The sequence below is a fragment of the Alexandromys fortis genome, unplaced genomic scaffold, assembly GCF_014885135.2.
Source record: "Alexandromys fortis isolate MF-2015 unplaced genomic scaffold, M_Fortis_MF-2015_v1.1 scaffold_144, whole genome shotgun sequence".
NCBI lineage: Eukaryota > Metazoa > Chordata > Mammalia > Rodentia > Cricetidae > Alexandromys > Alexandromys fortis.
In genome coordinates, this window is record NW_026068021.1 from 980281 (window position 1) to 998611 (window position 18331).

The window sequence follows — 18331 nt, forward strand, 5'->3', positions numbered from 1 at the left end:
AGGAGATTGCCGCCAGGTCCCTTACACCACGGTATTATCAGAAATTATCAACAGCCGTAGAGACAGGAGCTTACACAGGGGAGGAGAGACGGGAAGGGCGGTGTGCAGGAAGGAGGAGCAGTTTCGAACAATTGGGTAAAATTGTGGCCGAGGAAGAATTGCTCCTACAAAAGAGGACCAGGTCAGACTTTCTCCATCAAAAAGAGCTCTGCCCCACTGAGGCACAAATCATGACTTGGTCAAACCCATCTTCTTCCACTTTGCTCTGAGGAGGAAGACAAGGGGCCTGATAACTTTGGGGGATGGTGTTAAATTGTTCACTCCTTATTATGTCTTTGTCAGAAGTAGTTTTATTGAAAGAAACCTCTCTTGCCGCCTCAGGGGCTGAGTCTTCCAGTCAGCTCAGTAAATTAGATTTTCTCTGTACTTTGGGCTCCTAAGAATTAGTCTCTGATAGCAGGACGGGCCAGGCGATGCTAATTGGGTCTTTAAAGGATTGAACAATTAATCAATCCATATAACACCTTAGGAAACTGGTCTTTCTGGTGTGTTCAACAAGGCAAGAAGTTTTGAGGGGCTCAGGGTCACCCCAGGACTGAGATCCTGCCTCTAAAACACCAGTAAATCAAAGGGAAAGATGGAATTAAAACTCAAGGTGAAAATGGTTTTGGTAGTTTGCTTTCTGTTTTTGAGACAGGGTGTAGCCCAGACTGACTTTTAATTTGCAGTGTGATTAAGAATGATCTGTGTGTATAGAATGTGTGTGTATGCATGCTTGCACATGTATGTGGATGTGTGCATGTGAACATGGAGGCCTGAAACTGACCTCAGGTGTCTTCCTTGATTACATACACTCCACTTTATTCATTGAGGCAGGATCTCTCATTTGAACTTGGAACACACTGATTTGGCTAGTCTGGTTATCCAGCTTGTCCCAGGCATTCCCTACCTCCATCTTCAGGGTGCTAAAGCTACAGGTAGGCCGCCATGCCCAGGCAGCTTTTGTGGGGGTACTTTATCACTGGCTTCCATGCACAGTCTCATGTACCCCAGCTGGCCTTGAACTTGCTGTGTGGTTGAGCCACTCTGAAGTTCTTCTAATCCTCTGTGCCCCTGTGCTTGGATAACAGACATGTACCATCACCTCATCCACTTTGGTTCTGTGCTGGGAACTGAACCGGGGCTTTATGCATGCCAAGCTGAACTACTCTGTCAACTGAACTACAGCCCCAGCCCAACCTTGGACTTTGAATCCTGCTGTTCCCACCTTCCTAGTGTTGGGACTACAAGTGAGTATTACCAAGCCTGGTTTTATCCCATGCTGGGGATTGAACCCAGGATCTCATGTGTTTTGGGCAAGCATTCTTCCAGCTGTACTACCACTCTAGTCTTCAAGGTGACAATGTTTAATGATGAAGACTTCTGCATCTAATGTATAGGGCATGTCACTGAGCCATCTGGAAGTTTAGAGAGGGAATTAGGTCAGAGCCTACATACATTCCTTGTCTTGGATGATACAAAATATGCCCTCCTGTTTTTAACTTAGTAAGTGGGGTGAAGCTTGCTTAGACATATATTGGGCACCCACTATTTGCTTGGCAGAGGTAGGCACTGGGGGCCCAATGGCAGGAGTCACCTCTAGTACGTCAGAGGGTCATGATGATGGAAGCACCCAGCTTCAAGACAGAGACCCATGACACGAGAGGCAATTCCCTCTTTTATGGGTGGAGAGGAAACTGTGGGAGCTTTAAATTTTCGAGAGACCCTCTTCCACTGGGCTTAACACAGGACTGGAGAAACACTGGCCATGTCAGTCCTGGGAGGTCAGTGCCACCACGTCCAGTCTGTAAGCTGTGCCAGCTGAAGCAGAGGAGCAAGATGACATGCCACAAGTTCACATCATGTGGGAAGGATCCCTGGTCAGCCTGGCTCATGGGGGCTCTGCTGTAGTCAACAGCCTTGCCCATGTAGTGGGCATGAAGCATCACTCAGCCAGCCTCCAGCAGGGACAACACTTAGTGCTAAAATGATCAACCATGGAGCAAATGAGCATGGTGACATCCCACTGGATGGTCTATTGTTTAAGAGCTCACTTCAAATGTTCTCAATATATAACAATAGTGTGTGTGTGTGTGTGTGTGCATATGTATATGAAGGGCAGAAGCCAACCTTAGTTACTCTACTGTAGGAGCGGCTGACATTTTTATTTGACAGATGGGGTTTTTCTCTGGCCTGGAGCTCACCGATTAGCCTATTGGCTGGCCAGTGAGCTCCATGGACCCTCGTGTCTCTGCCCTGCTCCCCCAGCACTGCGACTACAAGTGTGTACCACTATGCCTGCCTTTTTTCTTTAATGTGGGTTCTGGGGATCTGGTCCTTGTGCTTGCAAGGTGAAGACATTACCAACTGAGCCATCTCCCCAGCCCTAATTCCTGTATTCAAAAAGGTGGCTTTTAACTGGAGTGGAGAGAAAGGGGGAATCGGACACTCTTACGCTTTTGAAGGACACTGTTCAGTTCTAAGTGCCTCTCAGTCCCTTTGGTGATATTCATGTTTTCCTTTCTTATTTATGCATTTGCTATCTGGGTAATCATGGAAATGTGGCCGTGCTGGACTAGAAGGTACCTGAGAAGCACGGGATGCTCCGCATTCCTGAACTGTTACTATTCTCATCACTGGCCGTCGCTGGTGCCGTGGTGTCCCCAGAGCGCTCTCTCTCTCTCTCTCTCTCTCTCTCTCTCTCTCTCTCTGTGTGTGTCGTTTGTGTGTATGCGTGCAAGCACATGTACATGTGGAGGCCAGAGAACAGTTGGATAAAGTGGACTCTTTCCTTCCTCCTTTCTGTCAGATCTGGGGATTGAATTCGGGTCACTAGGCTTGGATGGCAGGCACCTTTATGCACGGAGTCAGCTCACTGTCCCTTACCATCTCATTTTTTTGAGACAGGGTTTCTCACTGAACCTGGAGCTTAACAACTCAGCTAGACTGGCTGGCCAGCAAGCTCCTGGGACTGGCCTGTCCCTGCCTCCCCCGCTCTGGGATTACAGGCAAACGCTACCATGCCCAGTATTTCATGAGGGCCCTGGAAATTGCTATGAAGGTCTTTATACCCACCTGGCAAGCATTTTACTGACTGAACCCTCTCCCCCATTCCAAGAGCTCTCTCGATCTAAAGATGTTCCACTCTCCCCATTGGTCGCCACTTGGAAGAGTGCCGTGTTTATCACACCAGCAACTCCCAGGGGCCAACAGCCTTCCGAATCAGCTCTGCAGCCCATGGCACCCAAATTGGTTTGAATCACAGATTTGCAAATATTTCTATCTGTAGTGATGAGGTGTTTCACCATTGCAGAAAGCCTATTATTTTATACATACAGCAACGCTTGCTGAAAAATGTATTTTACTTAGAGGAAATCAAATAAGTAAATAGTGGGGAAGATATGTAAATCAGCAGAACATAAACGCGGCTCAGAATAAAAAGAACGTGCTATATTGGAAGTACGCAATTGGGCTGTTGCTGACGGAGCCTTTATGAACTGCTAACACTTATTTATTTCATACCCAGACTGGATGATCTAAGAGTTCTCAAAGGTAGTTTTAAAAATGTGAAGAGTATGGAGAATTATGCGAATTCACGGGCTGTGTTCTTCAACATCATCAAAATGATTTTTTTAAAAAAAATCATGAGCTGAGAGTGGGGGCAGTGGAGCTGGGCTTTTTGATAGACAGTGGGTACCCGCACGTTTATTCCTAAGACACACCCTGAAGGTAAGCGAGGACTGGAGGCCAGCCATTAGCCTAGAAAGCATACTCATTAGTGTATTCCTGCCTGCCTTCAGCCAGCAACCAACCGGCCGGCCGTGTGAATTTCCTGAGCATCTCTTGCATGCCAGGCACCCGGAATGCAAACAGGGACTTCTGGGAGGGGAAGGTTTGAGAGGTAGCCTTGTTTCTCCCAGTGTGGGTGATGCTATGAAGGAGGATGGGCCAGGAGAAAGTAGGAGGCCCCTGTGACTGAATGGCAGGAAACCATCCTGGAGCTGAAGGCTAAAGGATGCAGAAGCAGAAGCCTCTGGTGATAGGCGCAGAGGACACCAGCCACATCAGGGAGGTGGCAGGGGGTTGAGGACCAGGTAGGACAGAGAGAGCTCAGGGACCTGAGGGCTACAATGCTAACAGTGGGGGTGAAGGAGACCCTGGGCACCCAAAGCCAAACGGGGCCCCAAGGCTGCTCTCAAGGTCTGCCCTGGGCTCCAGGTTAATCACAGCTCAACATCTAAGGAGAATCGGAGTCACCCTGGAGAGGGCAGACAGAAGGTAGAATGGAACTGTTCCAGTTCCAGTTTCTGAATGTACACCAGGGCTTTCTGGACTGGGTGCTATATATCACATTCTCTCTCTCTCTCTCTCTCTCTCTCTCTCTCTCTCTCTCTTTTTCTCGTGTGTGTGCATGTAGAAGTTAGAGGCTGACATCAATCACTCTCTACCTCATTATTTGACACAGCATCTATTACTTAACCTATTCTAACCATTTCTGCTAAACTTCCTGGTCAGCAAGCCCCGGGGTCTGCCTACCTGTCTGTGCCTCCCGAAGTGTACACTGTACCCAGCTTCTTATATTGTTGCAGAACTAAACTTGGTGTGTAGGCATGTACAGCGAGCACTGCACCCATGGAGCCACAGCCCAGCCCCTTCATTAATTTTTTGTTGTTTATAGCTCTTACTTATGTGTGTATGTATGCCTTACTGTGCGGTTACTGGAGGAATCCAGAAGAGGGTGTCAGATCCCCCGGAGCTGGAGTCACAGAAAGTCTTGAGATGCCAAAGTGGGTACTGAGATCTGAACCTGAGTCCTCTGTGAGAGCAGCGAGTGTTTTTAACTGCTAAGCCACCTCTCCAGCACGTTCATTAACCTTTAAAACTCCTCCAATTTAGAGAGCTTGTGTTTGTTCATTCTGAGTGCAGGGACATACACAGAAGGCCTAGCGTGGCTCTCTGCAGGCATTCTCCTTATTCTTAATCCCGTCAGCAGGTGCTGGGGACTTAAAGATAAATGAGGCTTGGTTGGATGCTATTTTTAGAGGATGCTGTCTGTGTTCAGAATCCTTCCTGGATCACGGTAGGGCAGAGCTCTAAGAAAAACCTCCCATAGTTGCCATCTAATGTCCCAGCATGCACTGCAGTGGGATGCACTGCAGCAGCAGTGGACAGATGGGCATCACGCACCAGCTTCTGCCCTGGCAATGAAGAGGCTTCGATTCTTTCTTTGCAGGTTGTATTTTGTGCTCATGTGCTCAGGGCTTTTCTGGGAGGGGACATTTTTATAAAGCAACTAAAGACATGTTGATCTCTGACCTCCACACCTACCACCCCATCTCCAACATATGCACACACACAGCCCTGCAAACATGCATGCACACGTGTGTGCACACAACACATGTGGGTGAGAAAAGAAGGGAAAAGGAATAGGCCTTGCTATCATACACAGTTGCATAGTGGGATGTGCTGGCCACAGGCTGGCGGCTCGGGACAGCGTGGGCATGCCATGAGTTAAGGGCGTTCATGTGGAAGGGTGTTGGCTGGGACAGGGAGGGGCTCGGTACTCACATCACTTCCAGTCGCGCCGTTCGGGAGTCATTCCCTCCCTCAGATACAATTTCACAGGTGTAGTCCCCAATGTCCCCTGACCACGTCTGGCTAATGAGAAGGGACCCGTCCTTCTCCACCATGATTCTCGAGCTGCTGGACGGTGTGATGACCACGTTGTCCTTTTTCCAAATGTAACTGTGGGGCAAACAGAGAGTTCATCATGAATCCTACAGGAGCAGGATCCCTCACCCCATCCTTGACAGAAAAGAGCAAGCAGCTGGTGAATCGGAGAACACAGTAAAAATCACTGAGCTACACTTTTTACAAGTGTGAGTTTGAGGTTGGAGAAATGGCTCAGTGGTTAAGAGTGTGTCCTGCCCTTCCAGATGACCCAAGTTTGGTTCCCAGTACCCAGATCAGCTATGGGGTTTGGACACCTTCTTCTGGCCTCCTTGGGTAATTGCATATATGTAGCATGCAGCCACACAGATACACACACACACAGAGAGAGAGAGAGAGAGAGAGAGAGAGAGAGAAACAAAACTAAATGCATTGAAAAGGTGACTCTTTTGGTATGGTGGGGAGCAGGCAGATATCTTGGACAATATACAGAAGCCGATTGATAACTCAGTGACAGCGATGGCTGGAGGGGTAAGTTAGTGGATAAATGCCTGCCTTTCATTCAAAAGGAGCCAAGTTTAATTCCCCAAATCTACGTGAAATGTCTGGGGATGATAGCACACACTACTAGTCTCAGCACAAGGGAAGCAAAGACAGGTAGGTGGATGGGGGTGGGAACCGCTGATCCCCACCCCCACTTTGGTCTAACTGATGAGCTCCTGGTTAAGTGGGAGACTCTGTCTCAGAACAAGATGGAGGATCTGAACAATGGCTCCGTGGAAAAAATGCTTTCTGTACAAGCATTAAAACTGGAGTTCAGCTCTCCAGAACCCACATAAGAGCTGAGTGGGTATGGTGGCCCACCTGTAATCCATGCACCCAGAGGAAAAGATGGGATCCCCAGAGCAAGCTGGCTGCTAGACTAGCCAAGTTGGGTTTAGCAAAAGACCTTGTTTCTGTAAATGAAGTGGAGATCCATCAAGAGCATCACCTTCTAGCCTCTACATGTCTATATACACAAGTATACATGCACCTGCACATGTGTATGCCTCTTCACATGGAACACGCGCACGCACGCACACACACACACACACACACACACACCCTTGTGCATGACAGATATGCTACCCCTAACACACACAACAAACAAAACCCCCAAATATGACAATAAAGATGACTGTGGATATCAGTCTGAGTGTGTGTCTGGGAGACAAGGACTCTGGGGACGAGACACAGCTGTCTGGTCACCTAATGGACTGCACCCACCCAGCTCTCCTGCCTCAGTAATGCTTGCTAAAGACCCCCAGAGAGGAACCCCGCCTCCTGAGCAAAGCTCAGTGCATCTTGCAACTGTCCTGCTGAAGTTCCACCACCCTAGGCAGGCTGTCTCTGACGTCACCTCTCTTCCTCATTTAATCTTTAAGGCCATTTTAACACATTTTTCTTTTCCAATATAGACTCAATTATGAGCCTGTCCAGCCCTAAATGTCCCTGGGCAGGGCCCCTGCTGACGGCTGGATGAGATGAAAGTGCCGGTTTTTCTTTATTAGAATAATTTGGTCACATTTTCAAAATGTACCGGCTCTTTCCGCCCTGTGTACTCACAGCACAAAGTTTTGTGAATTAGTCACAGGAGGTCATCCTTCAACGCAAGGGACAACCGTGGAAAGCCCAGCCAGAGAGAAAGATAGATTGCCCTGTACAGCCGGGGGCCCTTGAAAGTGGGTACAGTCCAGGGCCCTTCATAGAAAGGGGGACTCAGTGCTGCAGAGGACCATCCAAAGGGAGTACTTCTGAGCTCTTGGAGCATTTTTTTGCTCCATACCTGCCACCTTCACAACGGATTCTCTAGGTGTGAGAAGATCTAGTAGGCCTCCCAGGGCCCCCTACATAACCTTTAACTTGTTGCTTCTTGTGTGTTCATTGGGTTCTGCATTTGTTGTTCTTGTAATTAACCCACACTTGTATTCCAGCCCTGGAGACTCCAGGGAGCCAAGTGGGGCTGGAGAAATGAATGGTTTGACGAATGCCTGCACCGAAGGGTCAAGGTCAAGGGTCTGAAGCAAGGTCTCGGTGCCTGCTTCAAGGACCATAGCCTCTGCTCACTGTCAACTCAGATTCCATCCTTCTGGCTAAGTGCGGCCTTTTAGAACTAAGGCAGGATGGCGATACTGTGTGATGCATTTCTCTCCACCACCCCCCTTTCCTGGTTCATTTATTTTCAGAGGTGAGTCTGAAAAGCCACAATCATTCTGCTCTTTGCGACAAAGCTCGCTGCTGAGGGCCACCTGTCTGCAGTCAGGCCCTTCCCTGAAGTGGTCTGTTTGGGGGTTTTGTTGTTTGTTTTGGTTTTGAGACAGGGTCTCACTGGATAGCCCTAAATGTCCTGGAACTAGCTCTTATAGACCAGGCTGGCTTCCAACTCACAGAGATCCCCCCTGACTCTGCCTTCCTAGTTCTGGAATTAAAGGCACGAGCTACCATGCCCGGCTTGTTTTTGTTTTGTTTTGAGACAGGTTTAATGTAACCAAGGCTGACCTGGAATCATCAAGAGTCTGAAAACAACCTTCAATTTCTGATCACTGTTTCTACCGCTGGAGTGCTAGGGTTAGAGGTATGCACCCCGAGGTCAGTGTTTGCAGTGCTGGAGATGGAAACCCGGGCTTCATGCGTGCTAGGCAAGCACACTATAATTTAGCCACATGTCTAAGACAAGTATCACAATTATCATCATCAGCTTCCAGTCTACAGGATGTCCCACTTGGCATTAGAGAATCTCCAAGCCTCGTGGCTCCTTCCTTCGCCTGTGTTTCCCCTTTACTTCCTTGGCCATCCGCATACCCTTTCTTCTCCCTGCTATCCAGAAAAACCATCCTCGCAGGATGGAAAACCCCTCCTGAGCACTGCAGAGCTCCCGTGTCAACACCACTGAAATCCTATGCCATCCCTCTGGATTTCTGTCTCATTAAGTATCAGCCCCAGACAAGAGCGTTTTTACAGACAGTGTATTAACCTTGGCAGGAAAATCACAAAAAAAAGCTGTATTGAAGCCACGGAGTGGAGCACAGCCCACTGTAAATAATACATAAGGCTGGAATGGAAGACCGGTTCCTGTGATTAATGATGGAGCCTGCCACTGGGAGATGCCATCATTGGGGATCTGCTGCAAGGACCCCCGAACTTTCCCTTCTCCTCTCAATTTTCCCTTCATTAGCCCGAGGAATCTTAACAACTCCTATAGAATGAAAACAGGGTGAACAACCGGAGAGAGGTTCGAGGGTCGTGGGTGGCTCCGCAGCATAGGGTGGCTGTCGTCCCCTTAATCACTACGCGGTCCTCCGGGGGGTGAACGATGGACGTTCGATCTGAAACAACACAAGTCACAGCCCGATGAAATCACCAGTGTGTGAGTCTGTGCCCCCGGGGGACAATGAACTGGTCATCTGACATCAAAGCCTCCAAATTTGCTCTCATCTTGACAAAATGGGTGTAAATGAAGCACTCAGAGATGTTCAGGGAAGGGAAAATACGCCTTTCTGTGTGGCAGCAAAGTCAGTTAACCCACCTGCCCACCCCTAAGCCATCCCGGGTCTCCAAACTTTCTAGAAGAGACAAAGAACTCCTGCAAATGCTTAGGGAGTCAGTCCCCTGCTACAGGTTAGTCTGGACTCTTCGGAGCATCTCTCTGTGTGTGAGGATGTCTGAGGTCAGTCTTAGGGGCTGTGCCTCTGAAGCTGTCCACCTTCTTTTTCTGATGGGTATCTCACTGGCCTGGAACTCATCAAGTAGGGTAGGCTTGCTGGTCGGTGAGCTCCAAGTATCTGCCTGTCTCTCATTCCCTGGACATGGGATGGCAAGCATATGCCATCGCTTCCAGTTCTTTGTGGGTTCTGGGGATCAAACTCAGGTCCTCCTGCTTGTAAGTTAAGAACTCAGCTGTCTAAGTTGTCTCTCTGGCTTGAAGTCAGGATTTTTAAACCAGGGAAGAGAATGGAGGCCTAGCATTCTAGTTAGGGAGGCTGAGACAGGAGGAGTAAATTCAAGACCAGCTTGGTCTCTGGAGTAAGTTCATGGCCAACAAATTTCAGAATAAGCTTAAGAGCAGCCTAGGAAACACACTGAGACCCTGTTTGTAAAGGAAAAGTAAAAAGAGGGCTGGGGATGTAGCTCAGGGGTCAAAGTCCTAGGTTTAATCCCTGGTGTTGCAATGAATATACAGGTAAATAAATAGTATATAAATAATATTGAGATTCTTTGCTAAGATAATTATTGTCTTCACACAGCACCCTGTGACTTTGGAAGGTGCTGTCATTTGTGCTGTTTGATTTAATCAAGAGCAAACCTGTGACGCCTGTCATTACTTCTAATTCTTGAGAGTGAGCATGGATGCCCAGGCCCACTATGAATTGCCTGGGACCACACCACTGGTAAGAGGCAGGGCCAACCGGCTGTCCCCCATCTGAGGATCCCAGAACCCACAGCCACTGCTGCAGAAACCAGCTTCTCCACTCAGCCTGGGCCACGCTGTCACACACCTGCCAGCGGACACCACTCTGGTTCCAGATACAGAACTAAAATTTGTGAGTCCCAGGGCTTCACTTGAGGCCCAGCACAGTGGCTTTCCAGCTATGTATCAGGAAAGGTTTCAGAGTCTTCTGGCCTTTGCCTATCAGAGGGCAGGTGACTGTTCCGAGGAGCTCGACCAAGCAACCTGGATAACTCTACACGTCACCAAGCTGGCTCACTGTTCCTTAGCTAAACATGGTCCCAATGCTGATCCTCAGCAGATCCACAGAACTTTCTGGAGAATGATCTGTGGAGAGCCAGACCTCATGTTTTCCCTTCCCACAAGTTTGAAAACATGAAGCTAACGTTTTCCCATGTATCAAATGCGCTTGACACCAACCTCCAAACATAACAAAACCCTTTTTTAGTACTTTGCCAACATTGTAGGAATATAAATGAAAAGAAATTGATGTTTTGAAAATATCTAATAAAAGACTGAAAGGGTTATCTGGGGCTGGGGAGATGGCTCAGTGGTTAAGAGTGCACACTGCTCTTGCAGAGAACCCCAGCTCAGTTCCCAGCACCCATGTGAGCTGTCTGTAGTTCCAGCTTCAAAGACTCAGAAGCCCTCTTCTGGCTTGAAGGCACCTACACTCATGTGTGTGGCCTCCACTCCCCTAGACAACTTCCCTAGACATATAGACAATTGAAAAAAAAAGGATCTTAAAAATTCCACTAAAAGGGTCATTTATCAAAATGTAGAATGTTGGTATGAGAGAAAATGCCAAATATGAGCAGAAGTGTGTATGTGTGTGTGCATGTGCACACACATGTGGGTGTGCTCTTTACAACTGACTACATCCTCACATATTAGTGCAGTGAGTTTGAACTTTCTCAATAGAGACCCTTGCAGAGACTGTCAGTGCACACCAGCCTTTTCCATCTGAAAATGGACTGTTAGAATGTTAGGAAGAAAGGCCACTTAGGTTCTTAATGTCCGGGTCATGGCCCTTTTAGGGGTTGAATGACCCTTTCACAGGGGTTGCAATTCAGATATCCTGCTTATCATATATTTACATTATAGTTCATAACAGTTTCAAGATTACAGCTATGAAGTAGCAATGAAATAATTTTATGGCTGGGGCTCACCACGCATGAGGAACTGTGTTAAAGGGTTGCGGCATCAGGAAGGATGAGAACCATTGTACTAGAGAGGCAGGGGTCACTTGGTGTGTCATCATGCTACAGAAAATAATTCTTTCTGTACTCAAGGACCAGGGACCTACACTGAGACTGACAAAAACTGAGGGAACAAAGATGTCCCTACTGTTTGCTTCTATTTAATTTATGTAGCTGAACTATAGATAGTATAGAAAAATATGTTCTGTTGTGCATGCATACACGTTTGTGTGTGTGTACAGAGGCCAGAGGTCAATGTCAGGCGTCTTTCTTAACCACTCTCCACTTTATTTCATGAAGCAAAGTCCCTCACTGTACCTGGAGCCCCAGGGAAGACTGGCTGCCAGTGAGCCCCAGGAATTCTGTGTCTGGCCCTATAGCACTGGGGTTACAAGTGTATATCTGATGGGTGCTGAGGCTCAAACTCATATCCTCTTGATTGCACCCCAAGAATTTTTTTGACTGAGTGACCGCTTTAGTCTCCAAAATACTTTCTTTAGAATATCAACGAATGATTCAATTTCCTTATAAAATTAATCAAAACATTATTTTAGCTGTTCTAGCCAACTGGGTATAATAAGTCTACGGATTTTAAAAAGTCGATCTGCTATAGCTCTTGAAATAGCACTACAGACTCTCTGGATACACCTCCTAATTATTCTTTCAGAAACAGAAAATTTAATTACTCAACAGATTTCTATAAATTAGTTGTAAAAATAATCATCTTCTTCGAACTAAGCGAGAAAATCTAAAAGAGTTCCGACAACCCCGGGACACAGAGGATAGGGCGATGCTAGTGGGATTGAGAGAAGCGTCACAGAGAAAGGTGCTTACTCCACACGGTGAGCATGGCGGAGGCGTTGACAGAGGCCTCGGTGTTTGCTGCATAGCAGGTGTAGTTGCCGGCATCCTGGATGAAGACAGGGGCTATCCTCAGTCCCCCAGATTCCAGCAGCATGAACCTAGGAATCCGGACAGAGCCACTGGCCAGAATGAGGTTTCCTGAGGAGGAGAGGAGAACAGGGGATCGTGAGAGGCACAGCAGTCGGCAGAGAAGGAGAGAGAGGGTGGAGCTGTTGGCAAGATGATAATCCGAGCAAAGTGAACATTAGCTGAAGCATTTTCCCCATCATTGGCAAGGATGCTGAACACCAGGAACATCCTGGTTGCCCAGTACTGTGAGGTCCTGTTAAGCAGACTCTGGTCTATGTATGGATCCTCACCACTTCTCATGCTTACTTCATATCTAGGGCTTACTATCTCCCAGAGACCTCGTGGGCATATGTAAGGAGAGCCACATTTACACAGTTACTACTGCTCTGTCATTGCCACTGACTTTCTGAAGTATTTTTTTTAAATAGTATGTGTGTAAGGCATTGGTTCTCAACCTTCCTTTTTAATATAGTCCCTCATGTTGGGGTGACCCTCCCAACAACAAAATTATTTTCATCACTACTTCATAACTGCAATGTTCCTACTGTTATGAATCATAACCTAAATGTCTGTGTTTTCTGATGGTATTAGGCGACCCTCATGAAAGATTTGTTCCCAAGGGGTTGAGACCCACAGGTTGAGAACCACTGGTTTATAAGGTGTCTGTATGGTTGTGTGGATATACAAGTTTATATGTACATGGTGTGAACGTATATAGAGGCTGACCTTTTTTATTTTTTAAAGACAGGGTTTATGGCTGGAAACCGGGGTTTACCGAATGGTCTAGACTGTCTGCCTCCCCTGTGCCAGGATGATGGGCACACAGTTTTTTCCATGGGCACTGGTGACTAAACGCAGATCTTCATGCTGTGTCACAGACATTTTACTAGCTGAACCATCTCTCCAGTCCCCAAGTTTTCCAGAAGCCCAGGGTCACCTGTCTTATTCACATTGCACCCTGGCCTCTAGCCCCTGGTGGAGACATCCAATACATGGCATTCGGTCTTCACTGAGGGAATGAATGAGAAGAAAGAAAATGCAGCCGCCAGCATCCCAGTGTTTTCCACACCAGCCATGTCCACGCGGCTGCAGAGCCACCTGCCTCTCTTCCACGTGATGGCGGGTTTGGGAGCCCCAGACACCTCACACCTCAGGACAGCTGTCATCCCGTCAGTCACCGTGGTGTCCACTGGACGCTGGGTGAAGGCAGGAGCAATATCTGTAGGGAGAAGTTAACAGTGAACTGTGGCTCGGCTCAGGGAAGCCTGCCTGGGAATCTGCGCTGGTCTTGCAGGGCCAATCAGAGGCAAAGGTACTATGTCAAAAAAACAGTAGTCACTCTGGAGTGGTTCCTGCCCTGTGCCACTAGGAATCACCCGTCCTTGCTTAGCGTCTAACAGGATGTGGATGCCCCTTTCCCAAGCCCAAGGATCCAGGAAGGGCGTTTATCTACGGAAACCACCTGGCTTTGTCCTTTAGGCGACAGACTGTATCAAGGACGGGATGACACGTCCACACTTCTCAGGGACATTCTGAAAGTTGACACACAGATCTAAGAACCCCTGTCCCATGCGGTGGCTCATTTTTGTTCATGGGGAAAGGCGGGCAGTGAGAGGGCCTCACAGTCCCAAGCAAGAGGAAGGAGACAGGCGTGTACTGGAATAAAATGCAGCCAAGTGTTCCAGTGTTCTCCAGTTCAGCCACACGACTGCACAGCTCCTGCCTCTCTTCCACATGATAGAGAGGTGGTGGGGCAGGGGAGTCCATATACCTCCCATACACTCCCATTCATTCCGGCAAGGTTACGCTCTCCATGCTATGGATCTGTGGCACAGACCGTGCCCCTCAAAGTCTACAGCATCGACTATCAGGCCCTTCATAGAGAAGCAAATAGACAGCAAACAAACTCAAACTACCTAGTCAGTCTGCATCAGAACACCCTGGCCATAGCTGCAAGGAGGGTTCCAATAATACTAATGGGTATGAACTCAGTTTCTGGCTTAAACACCCAATATTATTGCAGCTGCCTGGAGCAAGATGGGTTTCTGGTGCTCTGCAGTGGAGGGCAAGTGTGGCTGCCAGATAGGGCCAGGGACAGTGACCTCCCAGATTTGCCAAAATACACGTGTGCATTTTAAGGACTTAGCTGTCTCTTCACATGCTGCAGGAAGCTACCAGTCCCACGCGTACGCACACCCCCACCCCGCTCCACTCCCCCCACGGCCACACTCCCCATCGTTCTCACATCTACAATATCAGCACTTTGCCTCCAAAAAAGGGCAAACTTGAAAAGTGCAATTCCATAGCCACTAAATTCTACTTCATTTCAGAAGAACAATGTTACGGCTGTGGGAGATTAGAAAGCAAACCCGCAGATACAGTGAGAACCTGTACTTTTATTTTATTTTTCAAAGACAGGGTGCCAAGGTATTTCTGCTAATGGGATAATAAAAGAAACCCACAAAAGAACTATAATTGTTCAATAAAACTAAAGTAGAGAATGAATATTTTTTAAAATGGAAGAAAAAGATCAAAAGGAAAAGATTAGGAGCAAGCTATATACTGGATAGTCTTTCTCATTCTGTCCAGGGGGGACAGAAATGTTTTTTTGCTCGTTTAAAAAGGAAGATTTTTTTTTTCTTAAAATAAAGAGCAAGGCCCACAGGCTTGCCTAGGTCATGGTTCTCCTTAGCTCAGCCCTCATCATAGACTTCTGTCCCTTCGTCATCCCAGGGGCCGACAGGACGCTCCCCCGCTGTGTACTGGGGCAGAGTGGGCAGCTCTGACCCGAAGGCTGGCCGTGCTCATATGTGTTACTCACTGGTCACATCCAGGTAGGTGTTAGTCTGGATCTCCCCTCCTTCATTACTGGCAAAGCACTGGAAGATTCCAGAGTCTTCTGGACTCAGCTTCTGGATGTGCAGGCCTCCGCTGGGGAGCACTTTGTACCTCGGGTTCTGGAGCTTGCTCACGGGGACAGCATCTTTGTACCATTGGAGGGTGGGGAGAGGAACCCCTGAAGAGGAACAGAGGAAAACATTACACCCCAGGAGATCTCTGTAGGAGGGTAAAGGCGAAAAGGCTTCAGAGGCCCATAGGGCAGCTTTCTCACGCCATAGCCGGTTAGGGACACTTCCCTCGCCGCACATGGAGAAACCCACACTGAGAGTTCTGAAGAGGAAGAAGGAATCAGCAAGGGCCATGGCCACCAGGTTTGCACTCATTAAGAAAGATTTCAACTGTAATTGCCCTTGAGTTTAGGCCAGAGTTGATAGTTCTAATTCTGTCCCGGCTAGGAAGGCTAGTCCAGGGTCGTTGGCAGTTTCTATAGTGGATTGACTGACGCAGTGAATGTGGGTGACACTGTCCCATGGGCTGGGAGCCAGGACTGAAATAAAAGGGGAAAGTAAGCCAGGCGGTAGCACATGCCTTTAATCCCAGCACTCGGGATCTCTGTGGGTTTGAGAGAGGCAGGTAGATCTCTGTGGGTTCGAGGCCAGCCTGGTCTACAGAGTGAGTAATGGAGCAGAAAAAAAAAAAGAGTTGAGTACCAGCATCCATCTCTCTCTGCTTCCTGACTGTGATGCCATGTGACCATGGTGCTCCTTGTGCCCTGTACCCCCTTCCCTGCCACGATGGACTGTACCCCCACACTGAGAGCCAGAGCACTGGTCAGGTACTTAGTCACAGCCATGAAACAAGTCACTAATACAACGGGAAAGTTTAGAACATGACCTCAAAGGCTGTGAAGATTTGACAGGTTGGCCTGGAAAACTCCCGCCGTGCACATGGCAGGGGCTCTGGATAGCGTGAGCACTCGTGATCACAACCAACAGCAAAGCTGTGGGCCATGAGGAGTCTTCGATGAGCCCACGGTTGTCAGTGACCTCAAGACAAGTCTAGACTGCTGGAGGAGTGACTTCAAAGCCCTGGAGAGACCCTGATTAAAGGAGGTGGGGACATCTGAAGGAATGTATGTCCACCTAGGAGACACTGAAAAAGTTGCTTTGTCCCTAAGACCCTCATGAGTACAGGAAGAAGGGGTGCACAAGGCCCTGCACCTGTACCCCAAGGTATATGGCAGGGTGCTAGACTAGAAGGACTAGGGAACCAGGCAGACTCAGACCTCAGCGTCCTGCCTAGTTTCCCCTTCCTTGTGTGTTATATCCCAGTGAGACACAAGGCCTGGCTTCATGGTGGACATTAAGACAGGCTCACAAGGGCCATCACCTGAGCGGTAGATGGAAGGGACTGCTGTCAGCCTAAGCGCCCAGTGAGGACTTCTGAAGCCCGTCTCCTCTATGGCAGTGGTCAGTTCACATAGCTCAGGGCTGATATCTAAGGCTCTGCATTGTCTGGGGGCAGCCCAGTCCTGAGCAGGGAACCCTTGGGCCCTCTGCCAGCAGCTTCTGTGCAGGAATAGGTTCCCTGGGGGATCTCTCTGACCTTCCTAGAGTCCAAGAGGACCACAATCACCCAGAGTGAACTAAGTGTGCAAAGAGGCTCCATGGAGAATCCATGCAAACCCACAGGATGTAACAAACTCCAGAAATACACTGGACATAGAAACCTGATGAGACACTTAAGATTTAGTTCTAGAGTTTAGGTGCTTTTGTTCCTTAATTTCCCTAAATACATTTTTTTTGTTGGTTTTGAGCCAAAAAAAAAACAAAAAACAAAAAAACAAAAAAACAAAAAACCTTGCTACGTAGGCCTGGTTGGCCTTGAACTCTTGACCTTCTTGTTTCAGGCTCCTGAATGCTGGGATTACAGGCCTGTGCCTCCAGGCCTGGCACCATAAAATGGATTGAGTTTTAAATCTCATTTTAAAATCTCATTTTGCTGAGATCCTCTAAGGCTTACTCAGACCCCTGACTCAGACTTGGTGTACGTGGGTGTAGACGGTCCATTTGGATGAATAGAGCTGATGGCAGGAGCGTTTCCAGACGATGTGTTCTCAGGCAGTTCTTCCCCTTAATCACGTTTCCTGTCACCTCTCATTAAATCAGGACAACTTTTAAAAATCCATTTCAAGGTAAAAGCATATGCAATTCACGTAAGATCTCATAATGGTGATTACATGGTGTTGCTCTCATGGGAAACCCCTCCCCACTCCTCATGCAGTTTGCTCCATTGCCAGAGTTAGCTGGAAATCACATGACAGCAGAGGAATGTAGGAGGGCCAGCTTGGTACACAGTTACAAGTATATGCTTAACAGTTTCCCCTGCAGAAATTCTGCAAGAAGAGAGCGGCCCCTGTCAGAAGAAGAATGTCTGAATTGCCACTTACTGAAAAATAATAATTACTACATGGGGGGTGGGTGGGAGGGTTTCTACTGGGGGGGGCATTTCGTCTCAGATGGGAACCATATGCCCTGCAGTAGTCGAGAATGTGCTTATTTCTGAAATAGAAATGGAGCTAAGCTTCAGGGGCTGCTGTGGCATGAGGAGGAGAACGAGGCCACACAGAGAAGGCTCTCCACTCAACATCTGTGCCGTTCCTCTCTCAGCCTCCTCCGTGGCTGCTCGAATGGAGTTGGAGCTGGGGAGAATGGAAAACAGGGTGTATAGGAGCGACCGTGATGAGGGGACCTGGAATGGGAACCGGAGGCTGCAGGCCCTTTGGCCAGCAAAGACCAGGTCTGACCTAAGCCACTGGAAGGGACTCCTGGTCAGGGATGACTCTGTGTTCACCAAGAGCTGCCAAGCGCCACAGGCCTCCCGTTTCTGAACCAAAGGGTGGGGCAGATATGGTTGGACACAGGTGTGGCCTGCTCTCCTGCTCTAAGTCCTTGGCATCAGCTCTCGAGGGTAGCCGAGCGTCATGGCAGGTGCATGTGCCGAGGCCATTGGCTGGGTCTTGGGCTGTTCTGCATCGTCCCATGACCCCAGTATTTAGTGAGCAGGTTCTATATGCTAGATACCTGGTGACAATTTTCCAAACCCTGTCTTCTTTAATCCTGGAGGCTCTGAGTGTAATACTTAACTGTGCTTTCTCTGAAGC

The 18331-nt window shown here is 48.3% G+C and overlaps 1 protein-coding gene across 1 annotated transcript in view; it reads right to left on the reverse strand.

The window, feature by feature from the left end:
* Positions 1 to 18331, reverse strand: part of Sdk1 (sidekick cell adhesion molecule 1) — a 961631-nt gene that overhangs the window by 232239 nt on the left and 711061 nt on the right. The window contains exons 9-13 of the mRNA XM_050163182.1: positions 15149 to 15343; positions 13430 to 13546; positions 12229 to 12396; positions 8972 to 9074; positions 5608 to 5784 (exon numbers count right to left, since the gene is read on the reverse strand). Coding sequence (XP_050019139.1) covers positions 5608 to 5784; positions 8972 to 9074; positions 12229 to 12396; positions 13430 to 13546; positions 15149 to 15343 — 760 coding nt within the window. The remainder of the gene's footprint in view (positions 1 to 5607; positions 5785 to 8971; positions 9075 to 12228; positions 12397 to 13429; positions 13547 to 15148; positions 15344 to 18331) is intronic.